The sequence below is a fragment of the Gobio gobio genome (genome assembly GCF_949357685.1).
Source record: "Gobio gobio genome assembly, chromosome: 12".
Taxonomy (NCBI): domain Eukaryota; kingdom Metazoa; phylum Chordata; class Actinopteri; order Cypriniformes; family Gobionidae; genus Gobio; species Gobio gobio.
In genome coordinates this window covers 56,114,655-56,136,832 of record NC_137105.1, presented here as the reverse complement: position 1 = coordinate 56,136,832, position 22,178 = coordinate 56,114,655, and the positions used below count along the sequence as shown (strand labels likewise).

The 22,178-nt window shown below is 44.5% G+C and overlaps 1 protein-coding gene across 1 annotated transcript in view; it reads right to left on the bottom strand.

Annotated features, from left to right (window-relative positions):
- Positions 1 to 6,464: 6,464 nt before the first annotated feature.
- Positions 6,465 to 22,178, bottom strand: part of LOC307135124 (NLR family CARD domain-containing protein 3-like) — a 144,186-nt gene continuing 128,472 nt past the window's right edge. The window contains exon 9 of the mRNA XM_079831319.1: positions 6,465 to 7,251. Coding sequence (XP_079687445.1) covers positions 6,701 to 7,251 — 551 coding nt within the window. The 3' untranslated portion in view covers positions 6,465 to 6,700. The remainder of the gene's footprint in view (positions 7,252 to 22,178) is intronic.

The following is a 22,178-nucleotide window of genomic DNA, read 5'->3' as shown; positions in this document are numbered from 1 at the left end:
TCTTCTGAGACTGAGAAAGAGACTTGCTGGCAAATGCGATGGGCCTTGCCCTGGTTTCTCCCTCCTTGATCTGTGATAAAACGGCACCAATACCGTTAAGAGAAGCATCTACAGACAGCATGAAAGGGCGGGTGAAATCAGGGTGAGCAAGGACAACTGTTTCGGCCAGTGACAATCTCAGTTTCTGGAAAGCTTGCTCCATTTCAGGGGTCCAGTCAGCGGCACTCAACTTCCTGCTCTGAGACCTTTGTTTACTCATTGGCTTCTGCTTACTCTTTCGTTTCTGGCCTGACAACAGAGAGAAGAGGGGCTTAGCGATGGCTGAGTAATCGGGTACAAAGTGTTGGTAATAATTGATCATTCCCAAGAAAGACCTAACCCGTTTCGCTGAGGGAGTCACACCGTCTGATTCCATTAGGTCAGCACTTGTCATTTTCATGATGCCCTCAACCTTACTGGGATCAGTCGACACACCAGTTTCATCGACTATGTGCCCAAGGAACTTCACAGCCTTTCGAAGGAAAAAGCACTTCTTGGGGGCTAACTTCAGGTTGTGGCTACGTAATCTGCTAAACACCACCTCCAAACGTTGCAGAGCAGTCTCTTCATCAGGGGCAAAGACAAGCAAATCATCCAAGTAGAAAAGCAAACTCAGATAGTTCTGATCTCCAAAAATGCTAGTCATCATGCGCATAAAACTTCCGGGGCTATTGCAGAGACCTTGTGGCAGACGATTGTACTCATATAAACCCATTGGAGTGGTGAAGGCAGAGTACTTTTTGTCATCTTCGTGCAACGGCATGTTGTAGAACCCGGAAGTCAAATCCATAGTACTGAAAAGGGCGTTTCCTCCAAGTGCTGCTAGGCAGTCGGCCTGGTGAGGGAGAGGGTGAGCATCTTTAAAAGTTTGCTTGTTCAACCAGCGAAAATCCGTACAGATTCGAAGATCCCCATTCTTTTTCCATACGAGAACTAATGGAGACGCATATTCACTGGTGGACTTCCTGATGATTTCTCTCTCTTCCATCTCACTCAGCACTTGGCGCAGCTTCTGATATTGACTTGGGGGCACCCGCCTGAAAGGGAGTCGGAATGGCCTGCGATCTGAGAGGTGAATGCGATGGACAAAATCCTTTGCCTCTCCACAGTCCAGATGATGACGTGAGAAGATATCATTGTAGCGCACAACAAGTTCAGTCAGCTTGCCTTTACACCGCTCGGACACATCACAGGAGTTTATGTCAATCTCACTCAATCCAACTGCCTTGAGTTTGTCGTCAACAGAACATGCATTATTCTCAGATCTACTTGCTACTAAATAACACCTGGCCATTGAGACCCCAGTGTGTGTGTCATCCATATCTTCCAGCGCGATGCAGGGAAAAACGTCAGCTAACTTAGCATTGCGTCTCACCAAGACGGGTTTATCAGAGGTGTTGATCAGCTTTAACGGAAACCATCTGTCTCCCCACAAAGATGTCACCATTCTTGCCACCAGAATTCCCCTTGGAGCTGAGCGGCATGATGTGAGTTCAGCCATCACAGTGCTACCAGGAGATACAGCAGCAGACTTGGGTAGCTTTCCCCACATCAAGTACTCTCGACCAGGTTCAAGGCACACTGCCGAGTTGCTTCTCACAGTGCCTATCTTACCAGGAACTTCCTCACCTCTCCAACGGTCCACACCAGCAAGCATGGAGAGAAACTGTTCAGATTCTGGATCGCCAGCAGGACAAGGGGCAGACACAGCTTTCCAATAGGCATCACACTGCTTATACTGATGAAGAACATGCTTGATTACATTGGTACCCAATATCATTTCGTCATGCTGGCCCTGGACAACTAGAGTAGGAACTATGATTTTGCAGCCATACACCTCCATCTGCAGATAGACAGCTGACTTAGGCATGACGCGACGGCCACCACAGCCAATGAGGACAACATCTGTACTGAACTGATCATGTGCTGTGAAAGCTCCAGCTTCTCTAAGCTTCATCTCAGCAGTTTCACTGATAGTACAAGCCATAGAGCCACTGTCTAGCATAGCGTTCAGGGTCACTGTATTATCAATCATCACAGGAGTATAGAAAAGACTGTCACTGCCGACAACTTTGTGTATGTTCTGAAAGACAACAGTTTGAGTGTCATTACAAGCCATCTTGTTCATCGTGTAAACGGCTTCTGCATTAGAAATACCCTCACTGTGGGAGTTAAAATTATGACCCATACTGTCTCCCTCTGAATATGAGTCCACTAGTTTCCCTTCGACTGAGGCTCAGGGGAAGATCTGGTGGGACATCCCACCCGTGTGTGGCCTGGGGCAAGGCAAGTGAAACACAGCTTCTCTGACATGCAATGGGTGATGGTGGTGTGTTTGCTGTCACCACAGACACGACAAGCTTTCTCTCGATTACCACCCTGGAATTTTCCGCCACGAGCACTGCTGCGCTGCTGCACTTTCCCCATCATCTGCTCTAACATGGCCATCATACGAGACATAATTCTATCCTCAGCGTCTTGACTATTCTGTAATACAGCTGGGGTAGAGGCACATGAGGGGGGACATGGAGTCTGATGTGAGGTGTAGCTCTGACTTGAAACTGTGACAGAGGAGGGACACTGCGGGTGACACACTGGACTAGGGACTGGACCAGTAGTGAAGGTAGGGCACTGAGTGTGACACTGCTCAGGCACAGGCTGACTGTATGCCGCTGGGTTAGGCTGCATGTTGGCAAGGGTGGTGGTGTGGCTCTTTACCCGCACATCTGCACAGGCTCTTCCAGAGGCCCTTAGCTCTCTCTGATAGTCATCAATTCTCAAATGTATGTCACGTGCACTCCACTCATGAATGGGCTTACACTTAAAGATAGAGGAGAGTTCTGGGTCAGGACAATGCTTGACAAACATACGTGTCACCTCTTCACCGGAATTCTCCATCCGCCTGCCTTGCCTGCGGAGGCCTTCATCAGCCAGATCAGCTGCTCTGTTTACTCTCGACCAGTAATCAACTGGGCTCTCGCCAGGTCTGGGCAGGGTGGAGTAAAAATCTGCTAGTGGGAGACATGAGGACACATCACTGAAATACTGGAGGAGAATATCATAAATGAGGCCAGGGTTCTGTTTCACGTCGAGAGTCTGATCACTGCGCAGGGCAACCTTCACAACATCTCTCGCTTTGCCCATCAACCTCCCCATGATCTCTTCTGCCTGCTCATCCACAGGACACCGCTGCTTTCTCAGATAAGCTTTAGTTATGTCAATCCAGTCCTGGACTGGATATTTGTCAGAACCGTCACCTCTGAACAACTTAGGCTCTTTGTCCGATTTTACATGTACAGTAACGTGTGAGTCTGTCTGTCTTACAGTGCTAGAGTCAGTTCCTGTATGTGTAGGTGATGTGTTCTGCATGTGTGTGGTGTGATGTGCAGGGGATGAGCCGCTCTGCTGTTCACTGCTAGTATTCACTACTCCAGCAGACATTAACTTGGCTACAATAGACTCACCAATCTGGGCACCTAACTGTCCCACCATGCTTGTGAGGTGGTTAATAGCTGCAGAATCAATACTGCTGGGTGTGGACGTGAGAGGACCCTCCCCCAAAGACTGGCCAACAGGAGTACAACCTGGGTTCTGACTTAACCCTCTACCCCTACCGCTGTCAGTTAATGACTGGGAATGACCCACCTCCCCACTGTCCATCCTATGTCCAACAGCACCGCTATCAGAACCCCGCCATGCACCCCACATTCCTCTCCCTTTAAGAAGAACTGGACTAGCAAAATTATCTCCAACATTACTGTAACTATATTTCTCAGCCATAATGGTAAGTATCTGCGTTGTGTATTATAAAATGCAAAAAAAAATAAATAAATAAAAAGAAAGAAAAAGAAAAAAAAAAATTATACAAGAGACAACAATATTAGAGAAAGAAAGCCGTAGCTTACTGTATATCAAGGATAATGAACAATTCCCCACACTGGAATAATATAAACACAGCCCTTTTACTGCCTAACCATATACAAAGACAACTCTAACCACACTTTATCTCGCACACTCGAGCTGGACTTCAATGCAGCATCCACGGCGATCAGTGTTGGGCTGATCTGGGAGATCGACAGGTCACGGCACCAGTGTAACGGTGGTCAGGTGGTGAAGGGACTGAGACCAAAACTGGCTTTTCTCACATTTATTCCTTTGGAAAATCAGAACACAAAACATGCCTTCAGGCACTGGCGTACATAAAACAGCATCCGATGCAAAGCATACCGCTTCTGATCGTCTGTTGTAAATTATTACAAATAGAAACATTCATACAGAAGGATACATCTTTAGCATACTAGACAGGGATAAAATAAACTTAAGAAAAATGCACAGGAACATATTTCCTCATTCTGTAACTAATTCACATTGAACATCTGGAGCAACATACCTTTGGAAAATCAGAACACAAAACATGCCTTCAGGCACTGGCGTACATAAAACAGCATCTGCACATACAAAATACACTGAAATTCAATACATGGAAAGTTGCTAGCGGAGTTTGAAGCTAGTCACGTAAGACTCAGTGTGTATGAACTCATGGTCATAATGAAACATTAGTAAACTTTCTCTAAGTTGCTAGAAATACACCCAAATCTTAACAATACATGTAAAGTAATATAACACAGGTGATATGTCGAAGTTTTCAACTTAAAGAACATTTTACAGTTACAACATTAAAACAAAGTGGGAAGTGCTTTATACAGTCAACCTACCCGATGCAAAGCATACCGCTTCTGATCGGGTACGGCAACAACACAAGGACAAAACGCAGCAGAGCTGCAGTACACCATTTCTCCAAAGGAGGGCACCAAAACACCAAACTCAATACAGCTGCTTAATTACGGTGAAAATCACATACAAACACTAACTTACATTTCTAACTCTGTTACATGTGGACTGGTAATCCCTACGTCAATATCCGAAATCCTCATCCTTGGGGGGACATTTTTTGGTCCCCATGAGGAAAACATCTTATAAATCAGACTAAGTGATGTTTTTTGAAAATGTAAAAATGCAGAGTGTCTCCTGTGATGGGTAGGTTTAGGTGCAGGGGCAGTGTAGGGGGATAGAAAATACGGTTTGTACGGTATAAAAACCATTACGCCTATGGAAAGTCGTGTGTGTTTGTTGCCCTCTGGTTCCTGAGTGATCTCTCCGTTCCGGTTTCTGGATTCCTCCGATCTGGGTTGTCCGCTGCTTCCCTGCGTCACCACCCGTGCCTGTTCTACTTGTTTGAGTCTGTGTCTTCTCCTGAGGATTGCCTGTACCGGATGAGGATCAGCTGGACGATATCGCTATCTACTTCCTGCCTCGATGTCATCGTGTTTATTGTAGTCTACGGACTATTTCTGTTTATACTCTCAACGAGTACGATAATAAAAGAGTTTGCTTAATCGCTATTTGATTCATCTGTCTCTCTTCCAGTTAACCTGACAGTGTGTGTGTGTGTGTGAACAGCTGATCTACACTGGAGTGTGTGTGTGTGAGTGTGTGAACAGCTGCTCTACACTGGAGTGTGTGTGTGTGTGAACAGCTGATCTACACTGGAGGAATATTTCACTGTTTTACTGGAGTTATGATCAGATTCATGAGCACAAGAGACTCAAAGACTGTCATAGATGTATGAAAATGTATTAAAACACACAAGCCTAGAGAAGGGAGGCACACAGTTGTGTTATATAGAACAAAACATCATGATATTGTCCCATATTAATAACCGAACTGAATCATAAACATCATCAGGACGAACACACACTCTCGGTCAGATGCTAACACGCTACTTACTGAAAATAAGAATTAATGTCCATCGTTTCTTCTTATTGAACACAGAAAGTCCGTGGGGGAATGTTTACGGTTAAACGAGACTCATTTAAAACACGTTAATAACAATATTAATCGCTAATATTTCCGTTAACTAGCCCCGCTCTGCTAACTGTATCACTGCAACAACGGCATGTTTTCAAATGTACCGCTTAGCCAATCATTAGCCTTCATGTGGCTCAACAGCCAATCAGAGTCCGACACAACAACGCGTCACGTTTACTCTGTGGCTCCGCCCTCTCTATGGCTCTGGGTGGTGCTGGGCGGAGCTCACATGAATATTCATGAGTTTCCTGTTGGGCGTTAAAGACTCTGAAAATATGAACACGTGCTCTCTGGATCACCACAGAAACTGTTTTGAGATTTCCAGCTTCACATGAAAGAGCAGGACAGACCTCACAGCCGACAGTAAATAAATAAATAAATAAATAAATAAATAAATAAATAAATAAATAAATAAATAAATAAATAAATAAATAAATAAATAAATAAATAAATAAAGAGAGACTCAGTGATTCTGAGAGAATTCATTCTGCTGATCTCATCACATTCATGATTATTCCTACTGTCATCAGTTCACATCAATCCTTCATAAACCACTTCATGATTAAATCAATCAGTCCTTTATTACATCTCATGATCACTTTACAATATACATATTAAAGCAATCTGATAATATATCAATATTATTACAGCCTTATTAAAGATTCAGAGCAGTGTGTGTTTGTGTGAGAGAGAGTGAGTGTGAGAGAGAGTGTGTCTGATCTAGATTCATAACTTCAACATCATAATGGAAAAAACACATTCATTAATTGATGACTGTGTGTGCATGTGGACGTTAGAAAGAGGATTTACAAGTGTGTGTGTGTTTAATCTGACACAGAGACAATGAAGAATAAACCCCAAATCCAGCACAGAGGGGTTCAGTGAATGTGGTGTTGAATGTGTGTAAGTGTGTGAGTGTGTGTGTGGCAGAGATGCTGTAGAAGGACAGAGTGCCGGCCGACACGTCCACACACACTCCTGCTCTCTTAGAGGATGAACTGATGTCAGGGATATCAGTCCTGTTATTATTGTGACGGACAGAGAAACTGTTACTATAGCAGAACAGACTCCAGGATTTGTCATTGGATCCAAACACATAACTCTCTCCTTTCCTGCTGATTCCTTTATATGTCACTGATATTTCAGCATATCCGCTCCACTCAGCCTCCCAGTAACAGCGTCCAGTCAGACTCTCTCCACACAGAACCTGAGGAACTCCATCAAATCTCTCTGGATGATCAGGATACGGCTGATCCTCTCTCACACACTTCACCTTCCTGTTCCCCTCAGACAGAACGAGACGAGTGTGTGCTGTGTTTGGATCCAGTGTGAGATCACAGGCCCCTGAACACAAGAAGAGAGAAACATCTAGAACAACAGTCACTAGACAAGTGTGTGTGTGTGTGTGTTTTGTGAAATATCAGGACACAAATGTGTATAATGACATGGGTATTACAAAAAGAGGAAATATGAGGACGTTCCCCATGTCCTCACTTTTCAAAATGCTTATAAATCATACAGAACAAGGTCTTTTTCACAGAAAGTAAACTGCACAGTCTCCTGTGATGGGTAGGTTTAGGGGCAGTGTGTGTGTGTGTGTGTGTGTGTGTGTGTGTGTGTGTGTGTGTGATGGGTAGGTTTAGGGGCAGGGGCAGTGTAAGGGGATAGAAAATACGGTTTGTACGATATAAAAACCATTACCTCACATTTCACAAAAACAAACATGTGTGAGTGTGTGTGTGTGTGTGTGTGTGTGAAAGAGAGTGCGAGAGAGTGAGTGTGTGTGTGTGTTGGGACACATTTTGCGACACTTAAAGGTTATTTGTTCATTTCACATTCAAACACACTAAATCACTTCATTCATGTCTCAGATCAACTCATTCTTCCAGAACACCACAAACACACGTTATCACTCATAAAACACACACCTAAACACACAAACACACTTCATCACTCATAAAACGCACACCTAAACACACAAACACACTTTATCACTCATTAAACACACACCTAAACACACAAACACACTTTATCACTCATTAAACACACACCTAAACACACAAACTAACTTTATCACTCATTAAACACACACCTAAACACACAAACACACTTTATCACTCATAAAACACACACCTTAACACACAAACACACTTTATCACTCATTAAACACACATCTAAACACACAAACACACTTTATCACTCATTAAACACACACCTAAACACACAAACACACTTCATCACTCATTAAACACACACCTAAACACACAAACACACTTTATCACTCATTAAACACACACCTAAACAAACAAACACATTTTATCACTCATAAAACACACACCTAAACACACACACACACACACACACACACACACACACACACACACACACACACTTTATCACTCATTAAACACACACTTAAACAAACAAACACACTTTATTACTCATTAAACACACACCTAAACACACAAACACACTTTATCACTCATTAAACACACACCTAAACACACAAACAACACTTTATCACTCATTACTGTTTTTTTGGATTGCTTACACACTAAAATTAAAAGTAGTACACTATTAGCAAAACCTTACACTCAAGAAGCAAAACATCAGCCCATATTTGCACAACTATAAGCACATTGTCAACCTCACACTTGTTGCAAAACTCTACACACAGTGATTTGCATAACACTAAACACACTTAACATACATTACACACAAAAATCTATCATGAAGTCACTTCCTTGCAATACCAAAGCACTGACTGTCAAATTACCACACCGTCCAACCAATTGGTTCAACACAGTCATCAGGTGTGCAAACACTTGTTTGCTTACAGTTTTTCTCGATTGCTTAAACACTATAACCAGGCTTTTGAACTAAAATTTCAAAACCATAACTCCATTTATCAAAAACACCCATTTCCCTAAACTATAAACACTATTCCCCTATTTTGACACATGAATCAGATTTGTTGAACTGTCACTGCAAAATTCTACACACAAATCCCTTAATTTCTCATTGCCTACACCATGTTGTCATTTAGAAAGCACTAGCATTCAATATTGTTCACTCAAGTTAGCACAGCTTCAGCTCAATTAGCACACAGTTACCCAGGTGAAAACACTTAGGGCCCTATTTTAACGATCTGAAACGCAAGTGTCAAAGCGCGAAGCGCAAGTAACTTTGTGGGCGGGTCTCGGCGCTGTTGCTATTTTCCCGGCGGGATAAATGGCTCTTGCGCCCAGCACAAATCTAAAATGGGTTGGTCTGAAGTAGCTTCATTATTCATAGGTGTGATTTGGGCGTAACGTGAATAAACCAATCAGAGCGTCATCCAACATTCCCTGTAAAAGCAGGTGCGCAAGTTCCATTATGGATTGCTATTATTATGGCGTATTTACCAGGCGCACGCCAGGAGCGGTTCACAGCCGAGGAGACTGATGTGCTTGTAAGAGCAGTGAAAGACAGAGAAGTTGTGTTGTATGGGGATGGGAGAAACCCACCCAAAATAGCGTCGGTTAAACAGGCGTGGGAGGAAATAGCCACAATTGTTTCATCAGCTGGCATCCCCAGGACGTCGCACCAGTGCCGCAAGCGCTACAATGACATCAGAAGACGGGGAAAGTCCAAGCTTGCCAGCATCAATCAGGCACGCCGTGTAACGGGAGGTGGATCTGCCTCTACTCAGGACCTGACGCCAGCAGAGGACATCGCTGCGTCCACCCTCACCGATTTTTTTTCCTGGTTCTTGACGGAAAAACCAATTTGTTAGATGTCCTTATATACATATATGTCTTGCCAGAAGTTGCCACTATTGGGCAAACAGGTCTCCTTAATTATTAGACTACAATTAGCCTGAATAATTTGTAAGCTAGATTTATGCCTATTTTTTCACATCTTCGTGGCACACCACAATGATTTCCGTCATCTCATGTGTTAATATTTTTTAGTGTAACAATTTATGATTTGCAAAAATAACTGTTGCATCTGTGTAGATTACATGAGCAAAGTGAATGCGCGTTGTGCACGCTATACATTATGGTCAAGCATGCGCCCTTAAAATAGCATAATGAACAACGCGCAACACGCCACTGACTTTAGACTAGGTTTTTTCTGGTCAGTGGCGCAATTGTTTAATGGAACAGCAAAATAGCACCAGGGATTGTTTGCGCCGGAACACGCCTCCTTTTTTGCGCTGAACCGCCCAGGTAGCGCAAGTTCATTCACTAGTTTAGCGACGTGCTTCTGTGGAGGGAAAAGCTCGCTTTGCGCGGGTGCAAAATAGGAATGACACATGCGTCGGTGTACAAAGTCAATTGCGCTGGGTGCAAGATAGGGCCCTTAGAGTCAAAATTTAACACCCATCAGTCATATCCTTCAATAGATAGATAAAAGGGCCTGAATCAGTTCATTGTGTTTTGGAACAATGGATTCACAGAGAAATTAAGGAATAGGTCAAGGAGGAGGACGAGGACGAGGAGGAGGAGAAGGACATGATGAAGGACGAGGGAGAGGACAAGTTGGAGGACTAGGGAGAGGTGGAGGAGGAGTTGGAGGTGGAAGGAGAGGTGGAGAGAGAGGAGAAGGAGGAGGAGGAGGAGGAGGAGGAGGAGGAGGAGGAGGAGGAGGAGGGAGAGGAGGAGGGAGAGGAGGAGGAGGAGGAGGAGGACAAGCAAGGGCAAGGGCAAGGAGACAAGTGGTCTCTGATGAAATTCGAGCCACTTTAGTTGACCATGTCCTTGTCCATGGTATGACTATGAGGGAGGCTGGGCAACGCGTACAGCCAAATTTGAGTCGCTTCACCGTTGCCTCCATCATCAGAACTTTCAGGGAGGAAAACAGGTAGGTGTACATACAGTAAGACTGCTCTGTAAAGTAACTTTTGAATGCTGTACTCTGTGCTGTGACAACACATACACTGTTGCACATATGCTACTGTAATAAAGAAATACATAAAATTGCCTTGCATACAGAGAGTTTTAGTATGTTTCCATTTTTCCCATAAAAAAAGGATGTGTGACAGTTACAGTAATGATAGATTCTATTTTTGTAGGACACAGAGACGACCACCTGGTGGAGGCAGGCAAAGGCTTTTGTCGGAGGAGCAAGAGAGGGAGCTTGTAAACATGGTCATTGCCAATAATGTCCTTCGTCTGCGAGAAATTCAAAGGAGAGTGATTGAGGATAATCATCAGTTTCGAGGGATAAATTCCATCAGCCTCTCCACAATTGATCGCATCCTCCGAAAGCACCGGTTTCGGATGAAACAGGCGTACCGTGTCCCTTTCGAACGAAACTCTGACAGAGTGAAAGACCAATGAGTGGAATATGTTCAGGTATGAGTTTTGATATTGTATGGAGTATTGTGTACCATCACAGTATAGCAGTTTATGCAGCCATTTGCACTGCATGAAAAGTGGGATTTTCGACCCCGTAAACGCCTGTATACTCCTGGAAATCTCCCTAATTTTCGGCAGTTTTCTACAATTTAGAGGCAGCGAACGTCGCGTTCGTCTGTGCCACAAATTGTCGTAAACGAACCATGACGTAGGTGGAGAGCCCCCGCTGAGAGACCGCGCGGAGGTGCGACGCCTCTAATTAGCATATGAATAGCAGCGAAACCAGAGAGTCAACGGCCTGACTTGAATTTACTCACTCACTATTGGCTGAAGCCACTACATTTAAAAAAGAAAAATCCCTCGTGATTGGTTGGCAGATCACTGCAAACCAATCATTATTGGTCCCCCTGGCTCATTATAAATGTAAACCTCAATAATAATAATAAATATATAATTTATGTTGTAATAATTTGTTTTATATTAATGTTATTGTGCTATGAAGTATTCATACCATCAAGGAATATATGGGAAAATTATACGGACCGTGCCGTTTATTCAAAGAAAGAGCTTCATTTATAAGCATACAGCTGTGTGTTTTTTTGTTTGTTTGTTTTTTACAAGCAACATAATTGAACAGTTTTGGAAATGTTGTTTTGAATTTATTGTACCAGTGTGTAAGACTATGTTGTAGTGTGTGTTTTTCTGAGGGCAAAGTTTGGTTTTTCAGCAAGAGTGAATGGTTTTGAGTGTAGAGCTTCATTTTGACCTGAAAATAGGATGTTTGGGGAATTGGGTGAGATGTTATGGATTTGTGTTTTTTGTTTTGAGAATGTGAGGCATAAATTCAAAAAATGTGTTTAAGCAATCGAGAAAAACTGTAATTGTAGACACACCAATCAGGTGTACAAGCACTATAAAAAGCAGCAGGTGAGTTCATCAGTCTTCAAGCACAATGGAAAGAGTCAGAGAAAGAGGAGGACAAGGAGGAGGAGGAAGGGGAAGAAGAGGAATCAACAGAGGAAGAGGAAGAGATGGAGGCCATGCTGGAGGTAGAAGTAGAGGAAGAGGTAGAGGAAGAGGAAGAGGGAGAGGAAGAGGAAGACAAGAAGGTGCTCAAAGAGGACAGAATCTGACAAATGAGATCCGCGCAACACTGGTTGACCACGTTGTCAACCACGGCCTGACGCTGAGGGAGGCTGGACTGCGAGGACAGCCAAATCTAAGCCGATACACAGTGGCAAGTGTGATAAGAACATTTCGACTGGAAAATAGGTATTGTAAAAATATCATAATATCAAAAACATCTGCACGGTTTCAGTAACTGCTTACAGTACTGTATTCTATGCACTATCAGCACTTCTGTTACCTTTTCCTGTGAAATAACTGTACTATTGTATACTGTTTTTTTTCTACATAGGATTGAGGGTCAGGAACGACAAGGGGGAAGGCCTCCTATGTTCACAGAACAGCAAGAGAGGGAGATAGTAAACATGGTTTTGGCCAACAATGCTATAACACTCAATCAGCTCCAAACTAACATTGTCAATAACCACGCCAGTTTCAACGATATTCATCAGGTCTCAACATCAACACTGGCACCCATCCTTAAAAAAAACATATTCAAATTGTTGTCTGGGACAATGTGTTTTTCCACCACTCTGCGGCATGGCGGTGGAAGGTATATGATCTCCGTCTACAGGCTGAGGTTTCTTTCCAAGGTGTCTTGCTAATGACAACATTGCCTGCGATGTTGATGAAAATCTCTGGCCAGATCCAGCTAGGTGAAGAGACAATGTCTAGTTGTTGTTGTTTTTTTTACAGTAAACTTACAGTACAACACGTAAAGTGACATTTTGTTACAGTATAATGAATGTCCATGTCAACATTTTGGGCGTGTTGAGAAATAAATGAGTTTCTTCAGTCTGCAACATTGGTCTTGTGTAGTGTTTGGTGGATTGACATTATATTTGTTGATGGTAGCCTACTCTAATCATAGGGAAGTAGAAGTGCTAAAAGTGTTTTAGGTTTATCACAGCAGAGTGTAACTCGTGCAAACAGAGTATAGTAATGTGAAATGTGTGTGTTTCATATGGTAACAAATTGTGGTGTGTAGTGTATAGTGTATAGTTTTTATAAGAGTGTTTAATTATGCAAAGGATCTGTAGTGTTTTGCTAATTGGGTGTGTGGTTGTGCTATTGTGTGTAGTGTTTTGAAAACACGGGCCCTGTTTTGAAAATCGTGCTTAAGCAATCCAAAAAAAATGAAGCTTATGCGCAAGTTCTGGCAGGAAGATTCAATGTTACGTCACTCCTCACATTCAGACCTATCCAATCAAGTCATAATTCTCAGAGTATAAAAGATCGGTAATTACATATGTCTGAGTTCACAGATGCTGACGCCAACATTAAATTGCTCGCGCTCAGTCTAAAGAAACCAAAATGTCTAATGATACGCATATTGTTTGTAATTATTCAGACTCCGACGAAGATATTGTTCCACCATCTCCTCTCACTACACGGCGTAGTACACGCATTCTATGTCGTGATTCAACATGGGCACTGTGGTCTCCGGAGAGAATCACCAGCACTCTCGAGGCCGCCGGCATAACTATCAGGCAAGGTTTATCGAGAGAGGATCTGCTTATTTTAGCCCAAAACACCTTGGGTAACCCATCTGCTTCAGTTGCTACTACCTCGTCAACACAGGCATCGTCAAGCCAGGTCAAACAAGCCGGCAGGAAGAGAACTGCCAAATCATCCTCACCTCGTCCAGCAAAAAGACCCACGCTGCCAGCACGAGCGTCACCTCCTCCTCAGATCTCCGATCCCGCAGACGTGAATTCTCAGCTCATCCAGGCCATTCAAAGTCTTTCACAGACGGTCAAAGGCTTAGAATCGAAGATGGCAAACTTCGAACATTCGCTTGGTAATTCCAATTTCGGCATGAATCCTTTCACGGTCCCTTCAGCAAACCCTCCGGATTTACCCGCTCATCACGGATCAAGCGATCCTGCGAGCAGGCCTTCGACATCGTCTACAAGGCCAGCTCATCTCCACTCAATTCAGTCGCCGTTTCAAGATGTGTCTGCTCCTCCAGGAAATTCTAACTTCAATCTCTCCACGGCAGCTCCAGCTCAAGTTTTCGGTAGGCGTTTCGTTTCACCAGCCGCCGTTACCGTGTCTCCGCAACTGCGTTCTAACATTATCCAAGGTAAGGATTTAAACTTGGCCTCGTTACTGCTTCCCTCGCCTGCAGCCGACAGGCAAATGGTTGACTGCGGTGACGTGGCAGTCTTCCTAAAAACTTCCGATCCCAGATTACAACGTAATCTTTCGTTTGCTGAATTCGTCATTGCATTCAGCATTTACAGAGACATCCTGTGTCAAGTGTTTCCTGATCGGAGGGAAGAGTTAGATCTTTACCTAACTATGCTTGCGGATCTCAACCAAAGATACGGGGGCACTTTGTTCTACGAGTACCACAAATCATTCTCAGCAAAATCTGCTTCCTTCATTACTCTTTTCAACACAAGATTAGACTGGTCTGTTACCGACACCGAACTGCTCGTACGTCATTTCGGCGGACAAAAAATCTTGGCGTGTACAATTTGTAGCTCTCATGGTCATACGGCATCGTTCTGCTCTAAAACTTTCACTAGCAAAAGTTCGCCCGCTGTCCAAGGTGCTGAAAATGTAAGACTCCCTCTTGACGGCAGAGGTCGCCCTATTTCAGAATTCCATGGTGTTTCTATATGCAATAATTTCAATGAATCTGTTTGTTCTTATGCTCTATGTAAATTTGCTCATGTTTGTAGTTTCTGCAAGGATCCGCACCCAAAATCAGTCTGCCCACGCCGGTACAGACCTGCTCTCAGCGGGAAAGCCTCCATTCAGAAAAAATTCTGAATAGGCATCCATCAACGCCTATTAATGTTTCTAATCTTTCACACTATCTCTCCTTTCACCCTGATCCCGTATTCGTTGACTATTTAATCACCGGTCTGTCTCAAGGGTTTCGGGTGGGCATCCTTTCCCATCTTTCTACGTCCTATGTTGCAACAAACTTGCAATCAGCTATAACAGAACCAAACGTGGTTTCAGCCCTGCTCAACAAAGAAGTAAATAAAGGTTATGTTATCGGCCCCTTCGCCTCTCCTCCTTTTTCTCCTTTTCGCATCAATTCCATCGGAATCGCAACTCGCAAATATTACGGTAAAAAACGTCTCATTTTTGACATGTCTTCTCCGCATTCCAATACTACTGCAAGTGTTAATGAGTGCATACCTCTAACTCCCTTTTCTCTGCATTATGCTTCAGTTGACAACGCCATTCAGCTAATCAAGTTAGCTGGTCAAGGCGCTTGGTTAGCTAAAGCTGACATCACAGACGCTTTCAAGACCATGCCAATTCACCCCGCAGACTGGCCTCTTTTCGGGGTCAAATGGAATGCTAAATTCTATTTTGCAGTAAGGTTAACGTTCGGATGCAGAAGCAGTCCTCATATTTTCAACTGCCTTTCCGAAGCATTATGTTGGATCCTGCTGAACGTCTGCAAACTTCCATTCGCTCTGCATTTACTCGACGATTTTTTATTGATTGATTTTCCATCTCCTCAAACTTCAACTCTCGACACGCTTAAACAAGTTTTTAGCGACATAGGCGTTCCTCTTTCAAAAGAGAAAACTTTGGGTCCTTCTACTTCGCTAGAATTTTTAGGCATTTTTCTCGATACGGTCAAAATGCAAGCTTCTCTTCCAAACGAAAAGCTTATTAGAATTAGATCATTTTTGGAAATGTTTTCCTCCTTGCACGTCGTATCAAAGCGCGATGTGCTCTCCCTGCTCGGTCACCTTAATTTTGCTATGAGCATAATACCTCAAGGCAGGGCTTTCATTTCTCGGCTGCTAACTCTAGCTTACTCAGTGCCAAAATTAAGCGACCCACTTCAGCTCGACGAAGGGTGCCTGTCCGATATCAGATTTTGGATCCACTTGTTAAATGATTGGAACGGTATCTCTTTTTTCTATAATGACGTTTTCGAATCATCTGATCAATTACACCTATATACCGACGCAGCCCCCTCCATCGGCTTCGGGGGATTCTTTCAAGGGCATTGGTTTGCTGAGAAATGGCCTAATGATTTTCCTAAACCAGCTTCCGGCTCCGTTTCATCCGCACTTCACGAAATCTATCCGATAACCATAGCTAGCGTCATTTGGGGTCCGGCGTGGACTAGGAAACGTATCATGATGTATTGTGACAACGAAGCCACAGTTGCCATTATCAATAAAGGTAGATCACCTTGTCAGTCTATTATGCCTTTCCTGAGGAGGTTAATCTGGCAATCCGTCATGTTTAACTTTATTCTCAAAGCTGTACATATTCCTGGTCATTGTAATGTCATTACTGATGCGCTCTCTCGGTTTCGTTTTCAGGCTTTCAGACGGCTTTGCCCCTCTGCCAACCAGGATCCAACACCCTGTCCTCCACTAGCAGAAGCAATGTTAAATTAGTCGATCTGCTCAATTCAGCTCGTCTATATATATCTAAAGGAGTAGCTCCCTCCACACTTAAAACCTATACATCAGCCTGGTCTTCATTTCTAATGTTCTGCTTTTCCTTTCAGATTCCTATATTTCCCATCCTGATTACGACAGTCTGTTCCTTCCTCGTCTACAATCATGATAACCGCAATCTTAAAATTTCTTCTATTCGTAGAATGCTTGCAGGTATTCAATTCTAAGCAAAGTATTTCAATCCTAATTATCCTAGCCTGTTTTCAGTACCATCCATTCAGTACTTACTCAAAGGCTTAGCCAAATCATCTGCGAAAACCGTAGATAAACGCTTGCCAATCACTTTGCCTTTATTGGAAAGATTAATAATCTCCGTTCGCAATGGTCACTTTTCTCCTTATATTGATATTCTGCTAGAAGCTGTGTTCCTATCAGATTTTTTTGGATTCATGCGTCCAGGAGAATTTACTTCAGGTACTAAGCAGTTCGATCATACTCACGGTCTTTCCTTTTCTGACTTGCGCTTCTCACCTAAATTCTTTACTCTTTTTCTTAAGCACTCTAAAACGGACTCTCAAGGTTCTGGTACCACAATAACAATTTTCAAAATGGATAATAATTTATGTCCCTTCACTTCTATGGTTAAATATCTTAACGTTCGTCCTAAGACTCCTGTCCATTTCCCCCTATTTATTTTACCTAACGGAGCACCTCTCTCTAAGTCCTGGTTTCAGACCCACTTAGCTACTGTTCTTAAAAATTGCAGTCTACCTCCTTCTCTCTATACCGGTCATTCATTCAGGATCGGGGCAGCTACCACAGCTGCAGAACGTGGGATCTCTACATCAGCAATCAAGCTGCTGGGCAGATGGTCTTCTTCTGCATTCGAGACCTATATAAGACCCAATTCCAAAACCATCCTCGAAGCCCAGCTAGCGCTTTCTAGCAACAATTAAGGTAATCCAATGCAAATACTGGTGGTGGTGTAACGTTTCCATATTCGTATTTTTTTTATCCCGTTCGTCAGTTCACTATTCTAGCCCACAATGGTACGGTACATGTGGCTATCATGGATCCCGCCTTACGGGCTCACCGCGGTATGTCAAATACGTGGTTTCGGCACCATAAATGCTAACGTAACCCCTTTTGTAAAGCCAATATGGCCTCATCTTTTGCGGCCAACTAAGGCCCCATCTCCATGGCCGCTCAAGGCTTAGTCTAAAAGCGGCTGATCAAGGCTTCGTATAAAGCCGTTCAAGGTTTTTCTCTTCACGTGGTGATTAAGGCTAGTATAAGGCCGTCCAAGGCTTTCATCCACACATGGCTAATTAAGGCCAGTACACGGCCGTCAAGTCATCAGTCTCTATGCAGCCTATCAAGCCTTAGTATATGACCGCCCAGAGCTTCGTCTCTACGCAGTGATCAAGACCTAGTATAAGGCTGTTCAAGGCTTTTGTCTCTCGGGGCTGATCAAGGCCTAGTACATGGCCATTCAAGGCATTTTGTTTCCGCGCAGCCGATCAAGGCTAGTCGAGGGCCGATCATAAGCCTTCACGGTGATACTCATCAGGCTCAATTCACGGTTTAATAACCTCTTTTTCTTTTCTTTTTTTTGATTGTTCAGGAATCAGAGCATTTACAACGGGTGAGTATACAATTCTTTTACAACTTTTGGGGGTGGAAGGGCCCTGTCCCGGAGGAACTACATTCCTCCTCTAAATTTTTGGGGGGTCGGCTGCTCCCCTGCCTTCATCTTCAGGCAGGAAATGCAGAGTCCGTTACCCTCATGACGAGCGTTACGGACAGGGCCTACGCCAAAGAACCTCTAATTCATACTTGCTGGTCCGCTAATAAACTTGCAATGTTATCATACTTCATCTGGTCTCCCGAGTCTTCCTGGTAGAAATGAAGCTTATGCGCAAGTTCTGGCAGGAAGATTCAATGTTACGTCACTCCTCACATTCAGACCTATCCAATCAAGTCATAATTCTCAGAGTATAAAAGATCGGTAATTACATATGTCTGAGTTCACAGATGCTGACGCCAACATTACCTCCATCCTCCCCACCACCACCAGGTCGGTCCCTGTCTATACCTCCCGGGGGTCGGCTGCTCCCCTGCCTTCATCTTCAGGCAGGAAATGCAGAGTCCGTTACCCTCATGACGAGCGTTACGGACAGGGGCTACGCCAAAGAACCTCTAATTCATACTTGCTGGTCCGCTAATAAACTTGCAATGTTATCATACTTCATCTGGTCTCCCGAGTCTTCCTGGTAGAACTTGGCAGCTTGGAAGCCCGTTGGGGACAGAAGACGTCAGTGAAGGGGGCGTAACAGGAAGGGACATCCACCGATCGTCTCTCTACAGGACTCAAGCCAGATGGGCTCTCTTCTTCACTCGGTTCAACTTCCAGATCTCCTTTCGACCCGGTGCTAAAAACATCAAGGCGGATGCCCTTTCCCGCATCCACAGCCCAGAGGAAAAGACAGAGGAAACCGAGCCCATCATTCCAACTCAGCTGTTCGTCAGTCCCATCACCTGGTCAGAAGAGTCCCTGCCCTCAGCCAGTGTCTCCACGATGTTCCGCCGGGTTGTCCCCCGGGCTTACAGTTCATTCCTCAACCACGACATCTTCCTCTGATCCACTCCTCCCACACATCGCTGGGCACTGGTCACCCTGGGGTCAATGAAACCCTCTCACTGCTACGTCAACGCTTCTGGTGGCCCCAGATGACATCAGATGTCAAAAGGTACGTGCAGGGATGTGCCATATCCAAGAGTCCACACCATCTACCTGCTGGAAAACTGCATCCTCTGCCCGTTCCCAATCGCCCTTGGTCACATCTAGGAGTGGATTTCATCACAGATCTCCCTGTCTCCAACCACTGTACCTGTGTCCTGGACTGCCCACTGCCCTAGAGACTGCCGAATCCATGTTTAACCACGTCTTCTGCTACTATGGGATACCGGAAGACATCGTATCGGACAGGGGTCCCCAGTTCATATCAAAGGTATGGAAGGCCTTCCTCTCCCTCCTAGGTGTGACCATCAGCCTCTCATGGGGATACCACCCCCAGACGAACAGGCAGACGGAGCGCAAGATCCAGGAGATTGGTAGTTTCCTCCGTACCTTCTGTCATGGCCACCTGGACTCCTGGAGCCAGTACCTAGGATGGGCCGAGTACGCACAGAACTCCCTGCGTCAGCCTACCACCAGCCTCACCCCGTTCCAGTGCGTGCTCGGCTACCAGCCTCCCCTCTTCCCGTTGTCAGGGGAACCTTCCGATGTACCTGCAGTCGACTACTGGTTCCGGGATAGAGAGAGGGTCTGGGACTCCGCCCATCACCAACTTCAGCGGGCCCTTCGCAGACGCAGGATGACAGCCGACCTTCGACGCTCAGAGGCCCCCACGTTCCAAGTTGGACAGAAGGTCTGGCTGTCAACCCGGGACATCAGACTGCGCCTGCAGTGCAAGAAGTTGAGTCCCAGATTCGTTGGCCCCTTCACCATCTTGCAGCAGATCAACCCCGTCATGTTCAAACTCCAACTCCCACCTCAGTACCGGATTCACCCCACGTTCCATGTGTCACTTCTTAAAGCACATCACCCTTCTGTTTCTGTTTCCCCAGAGCCTGGTGTTACCCCGGAGCCCCTCCTCCGCTTCTTCTAGAAGACGGTGCGGCATACCAGGTCCAGGAGATCTTGGACTCCCGGCGTTGTGGTGGTCAGCTCCAGTACCTTGTGGACTGGGAAGGGTACGGCCCAGAGGAGCGATCATGGGTACCCAGACACGACATCCTAGACCCAAACCTTCTTGAAACCTTCCACTCTTCTCGTCCTGACAGACCGGCGCCTCGGGGTCGAGGTCGACCACCACGGTGTCTGGGTCCTCAGCCCTCAGGAGATAGCCGTGGAGGGGGGGGGGGGTAGTGTTACAAGCACGCCAAGCTCCACCCTCTCCCAGACCCAACGTTCACAATCACCTGAGTATTGATCAGACACATCTGCACGTCATCAACACTGCAATCACCTCCAGCACTTAAGCTCCACTCTGTCTTTGTCCGGTATCGTTTGTACACGCACTTGCTTATGCCAACAACGGACTCACCTGTGTTACCCACCTGTTCTCCTAGTCTCCTGAGTGTCTCCTCGTCTTGTCTCCTGGCTCCGTGTCTCCATCGCTCCATTCCTCCATCAACCTGCTCTCCGTGTATCCTGCAGACCCAGAAGTATAGTATCATCATTGACATTCACCTGGATTACCCTGCCGTTACCCACTTCATCTGCTCATTACCTGGTCCTGTCAATAAACTCTGTTAACCCCTGTCTTCAGTTCTCCGTGTCACCTCTGTTTGTAACAAATACATACAGACGTACTTCTACTGTTGTGTTAGGATTTAAACATAAGTTTATCATTTTTGTAAAGAGTATCATGTTTTGTATCAGGAATGTAAACACGTGTAAACTGGCCAGCGACCTGTTTCAATAAGGAGGTTCAACCAACTCTGAGTTGACTTACCCTGAGATGGGAAACTCTGATTCAGAACTGAGTTGGTTCAATCAACTCTGAGTAGACTTACCCTGAGATGGGAAACTCTGATTCAGAACTGCTGAACTGAGTTGGTTCAATCAACTCTGAGTAGACTTACCCTGAGATGGGAAACTCTGATTCAGAACTGCTGAACTGAGTTGGTTCAATCAACTCTTAGTAGACTTACCCTGAGATGGGAAACTCTGATTCAGAACTGCTGAACTGAGTTGGTTCAATCAACTCTGAGTAGACTTACCCTGAGATGGGAAACTCTGATTCAGAACTGCTGAACTGAGTTGGTTCAATCAACTCTGAGTAGACTTACCCTGAGATGGGAAACTCTGATTCAGAACTGCTGAACTGAGTTGGTTCAATCAACTCTGAGTAGACTGACTCTGTGTTAAGCACATGCACCATGACTATGAAAAGCCACGATCAATGGAGCTCCGAATTAACGATTCACCATGGCAACAGCACTCAACAAAAAGAGGCTTGCATACTTTCGGGTCAATACATAAGTTTAATTCTTAGTTTGTTTAATTAAGTTACATTTTCATGGTATCCAAAAGGCAAAAAAAGAATCAATATTTGACATATTAAATAAAAATCATTCAGCTTTTCTCACATAGTCTAATATACCCTTTTCACAGACTGTGATGACATGTTTTAATGGTCATCAATATCGTAAATCCTGCAAAGTTTTTTGTATTTTCTTTTTTTTATTATGTATGTACATTTATAACACTAATACTTTGTATTATATTACTTTTGCATCAATTTTTTAAAAAAGTTACCGCTGCTGTGAGGGTCTTTCTAATACAGCGTCCATGGGAGTGATGGTAAAAAATAACATCTTTCTCTCTTTTCACTTCCGTCATCAA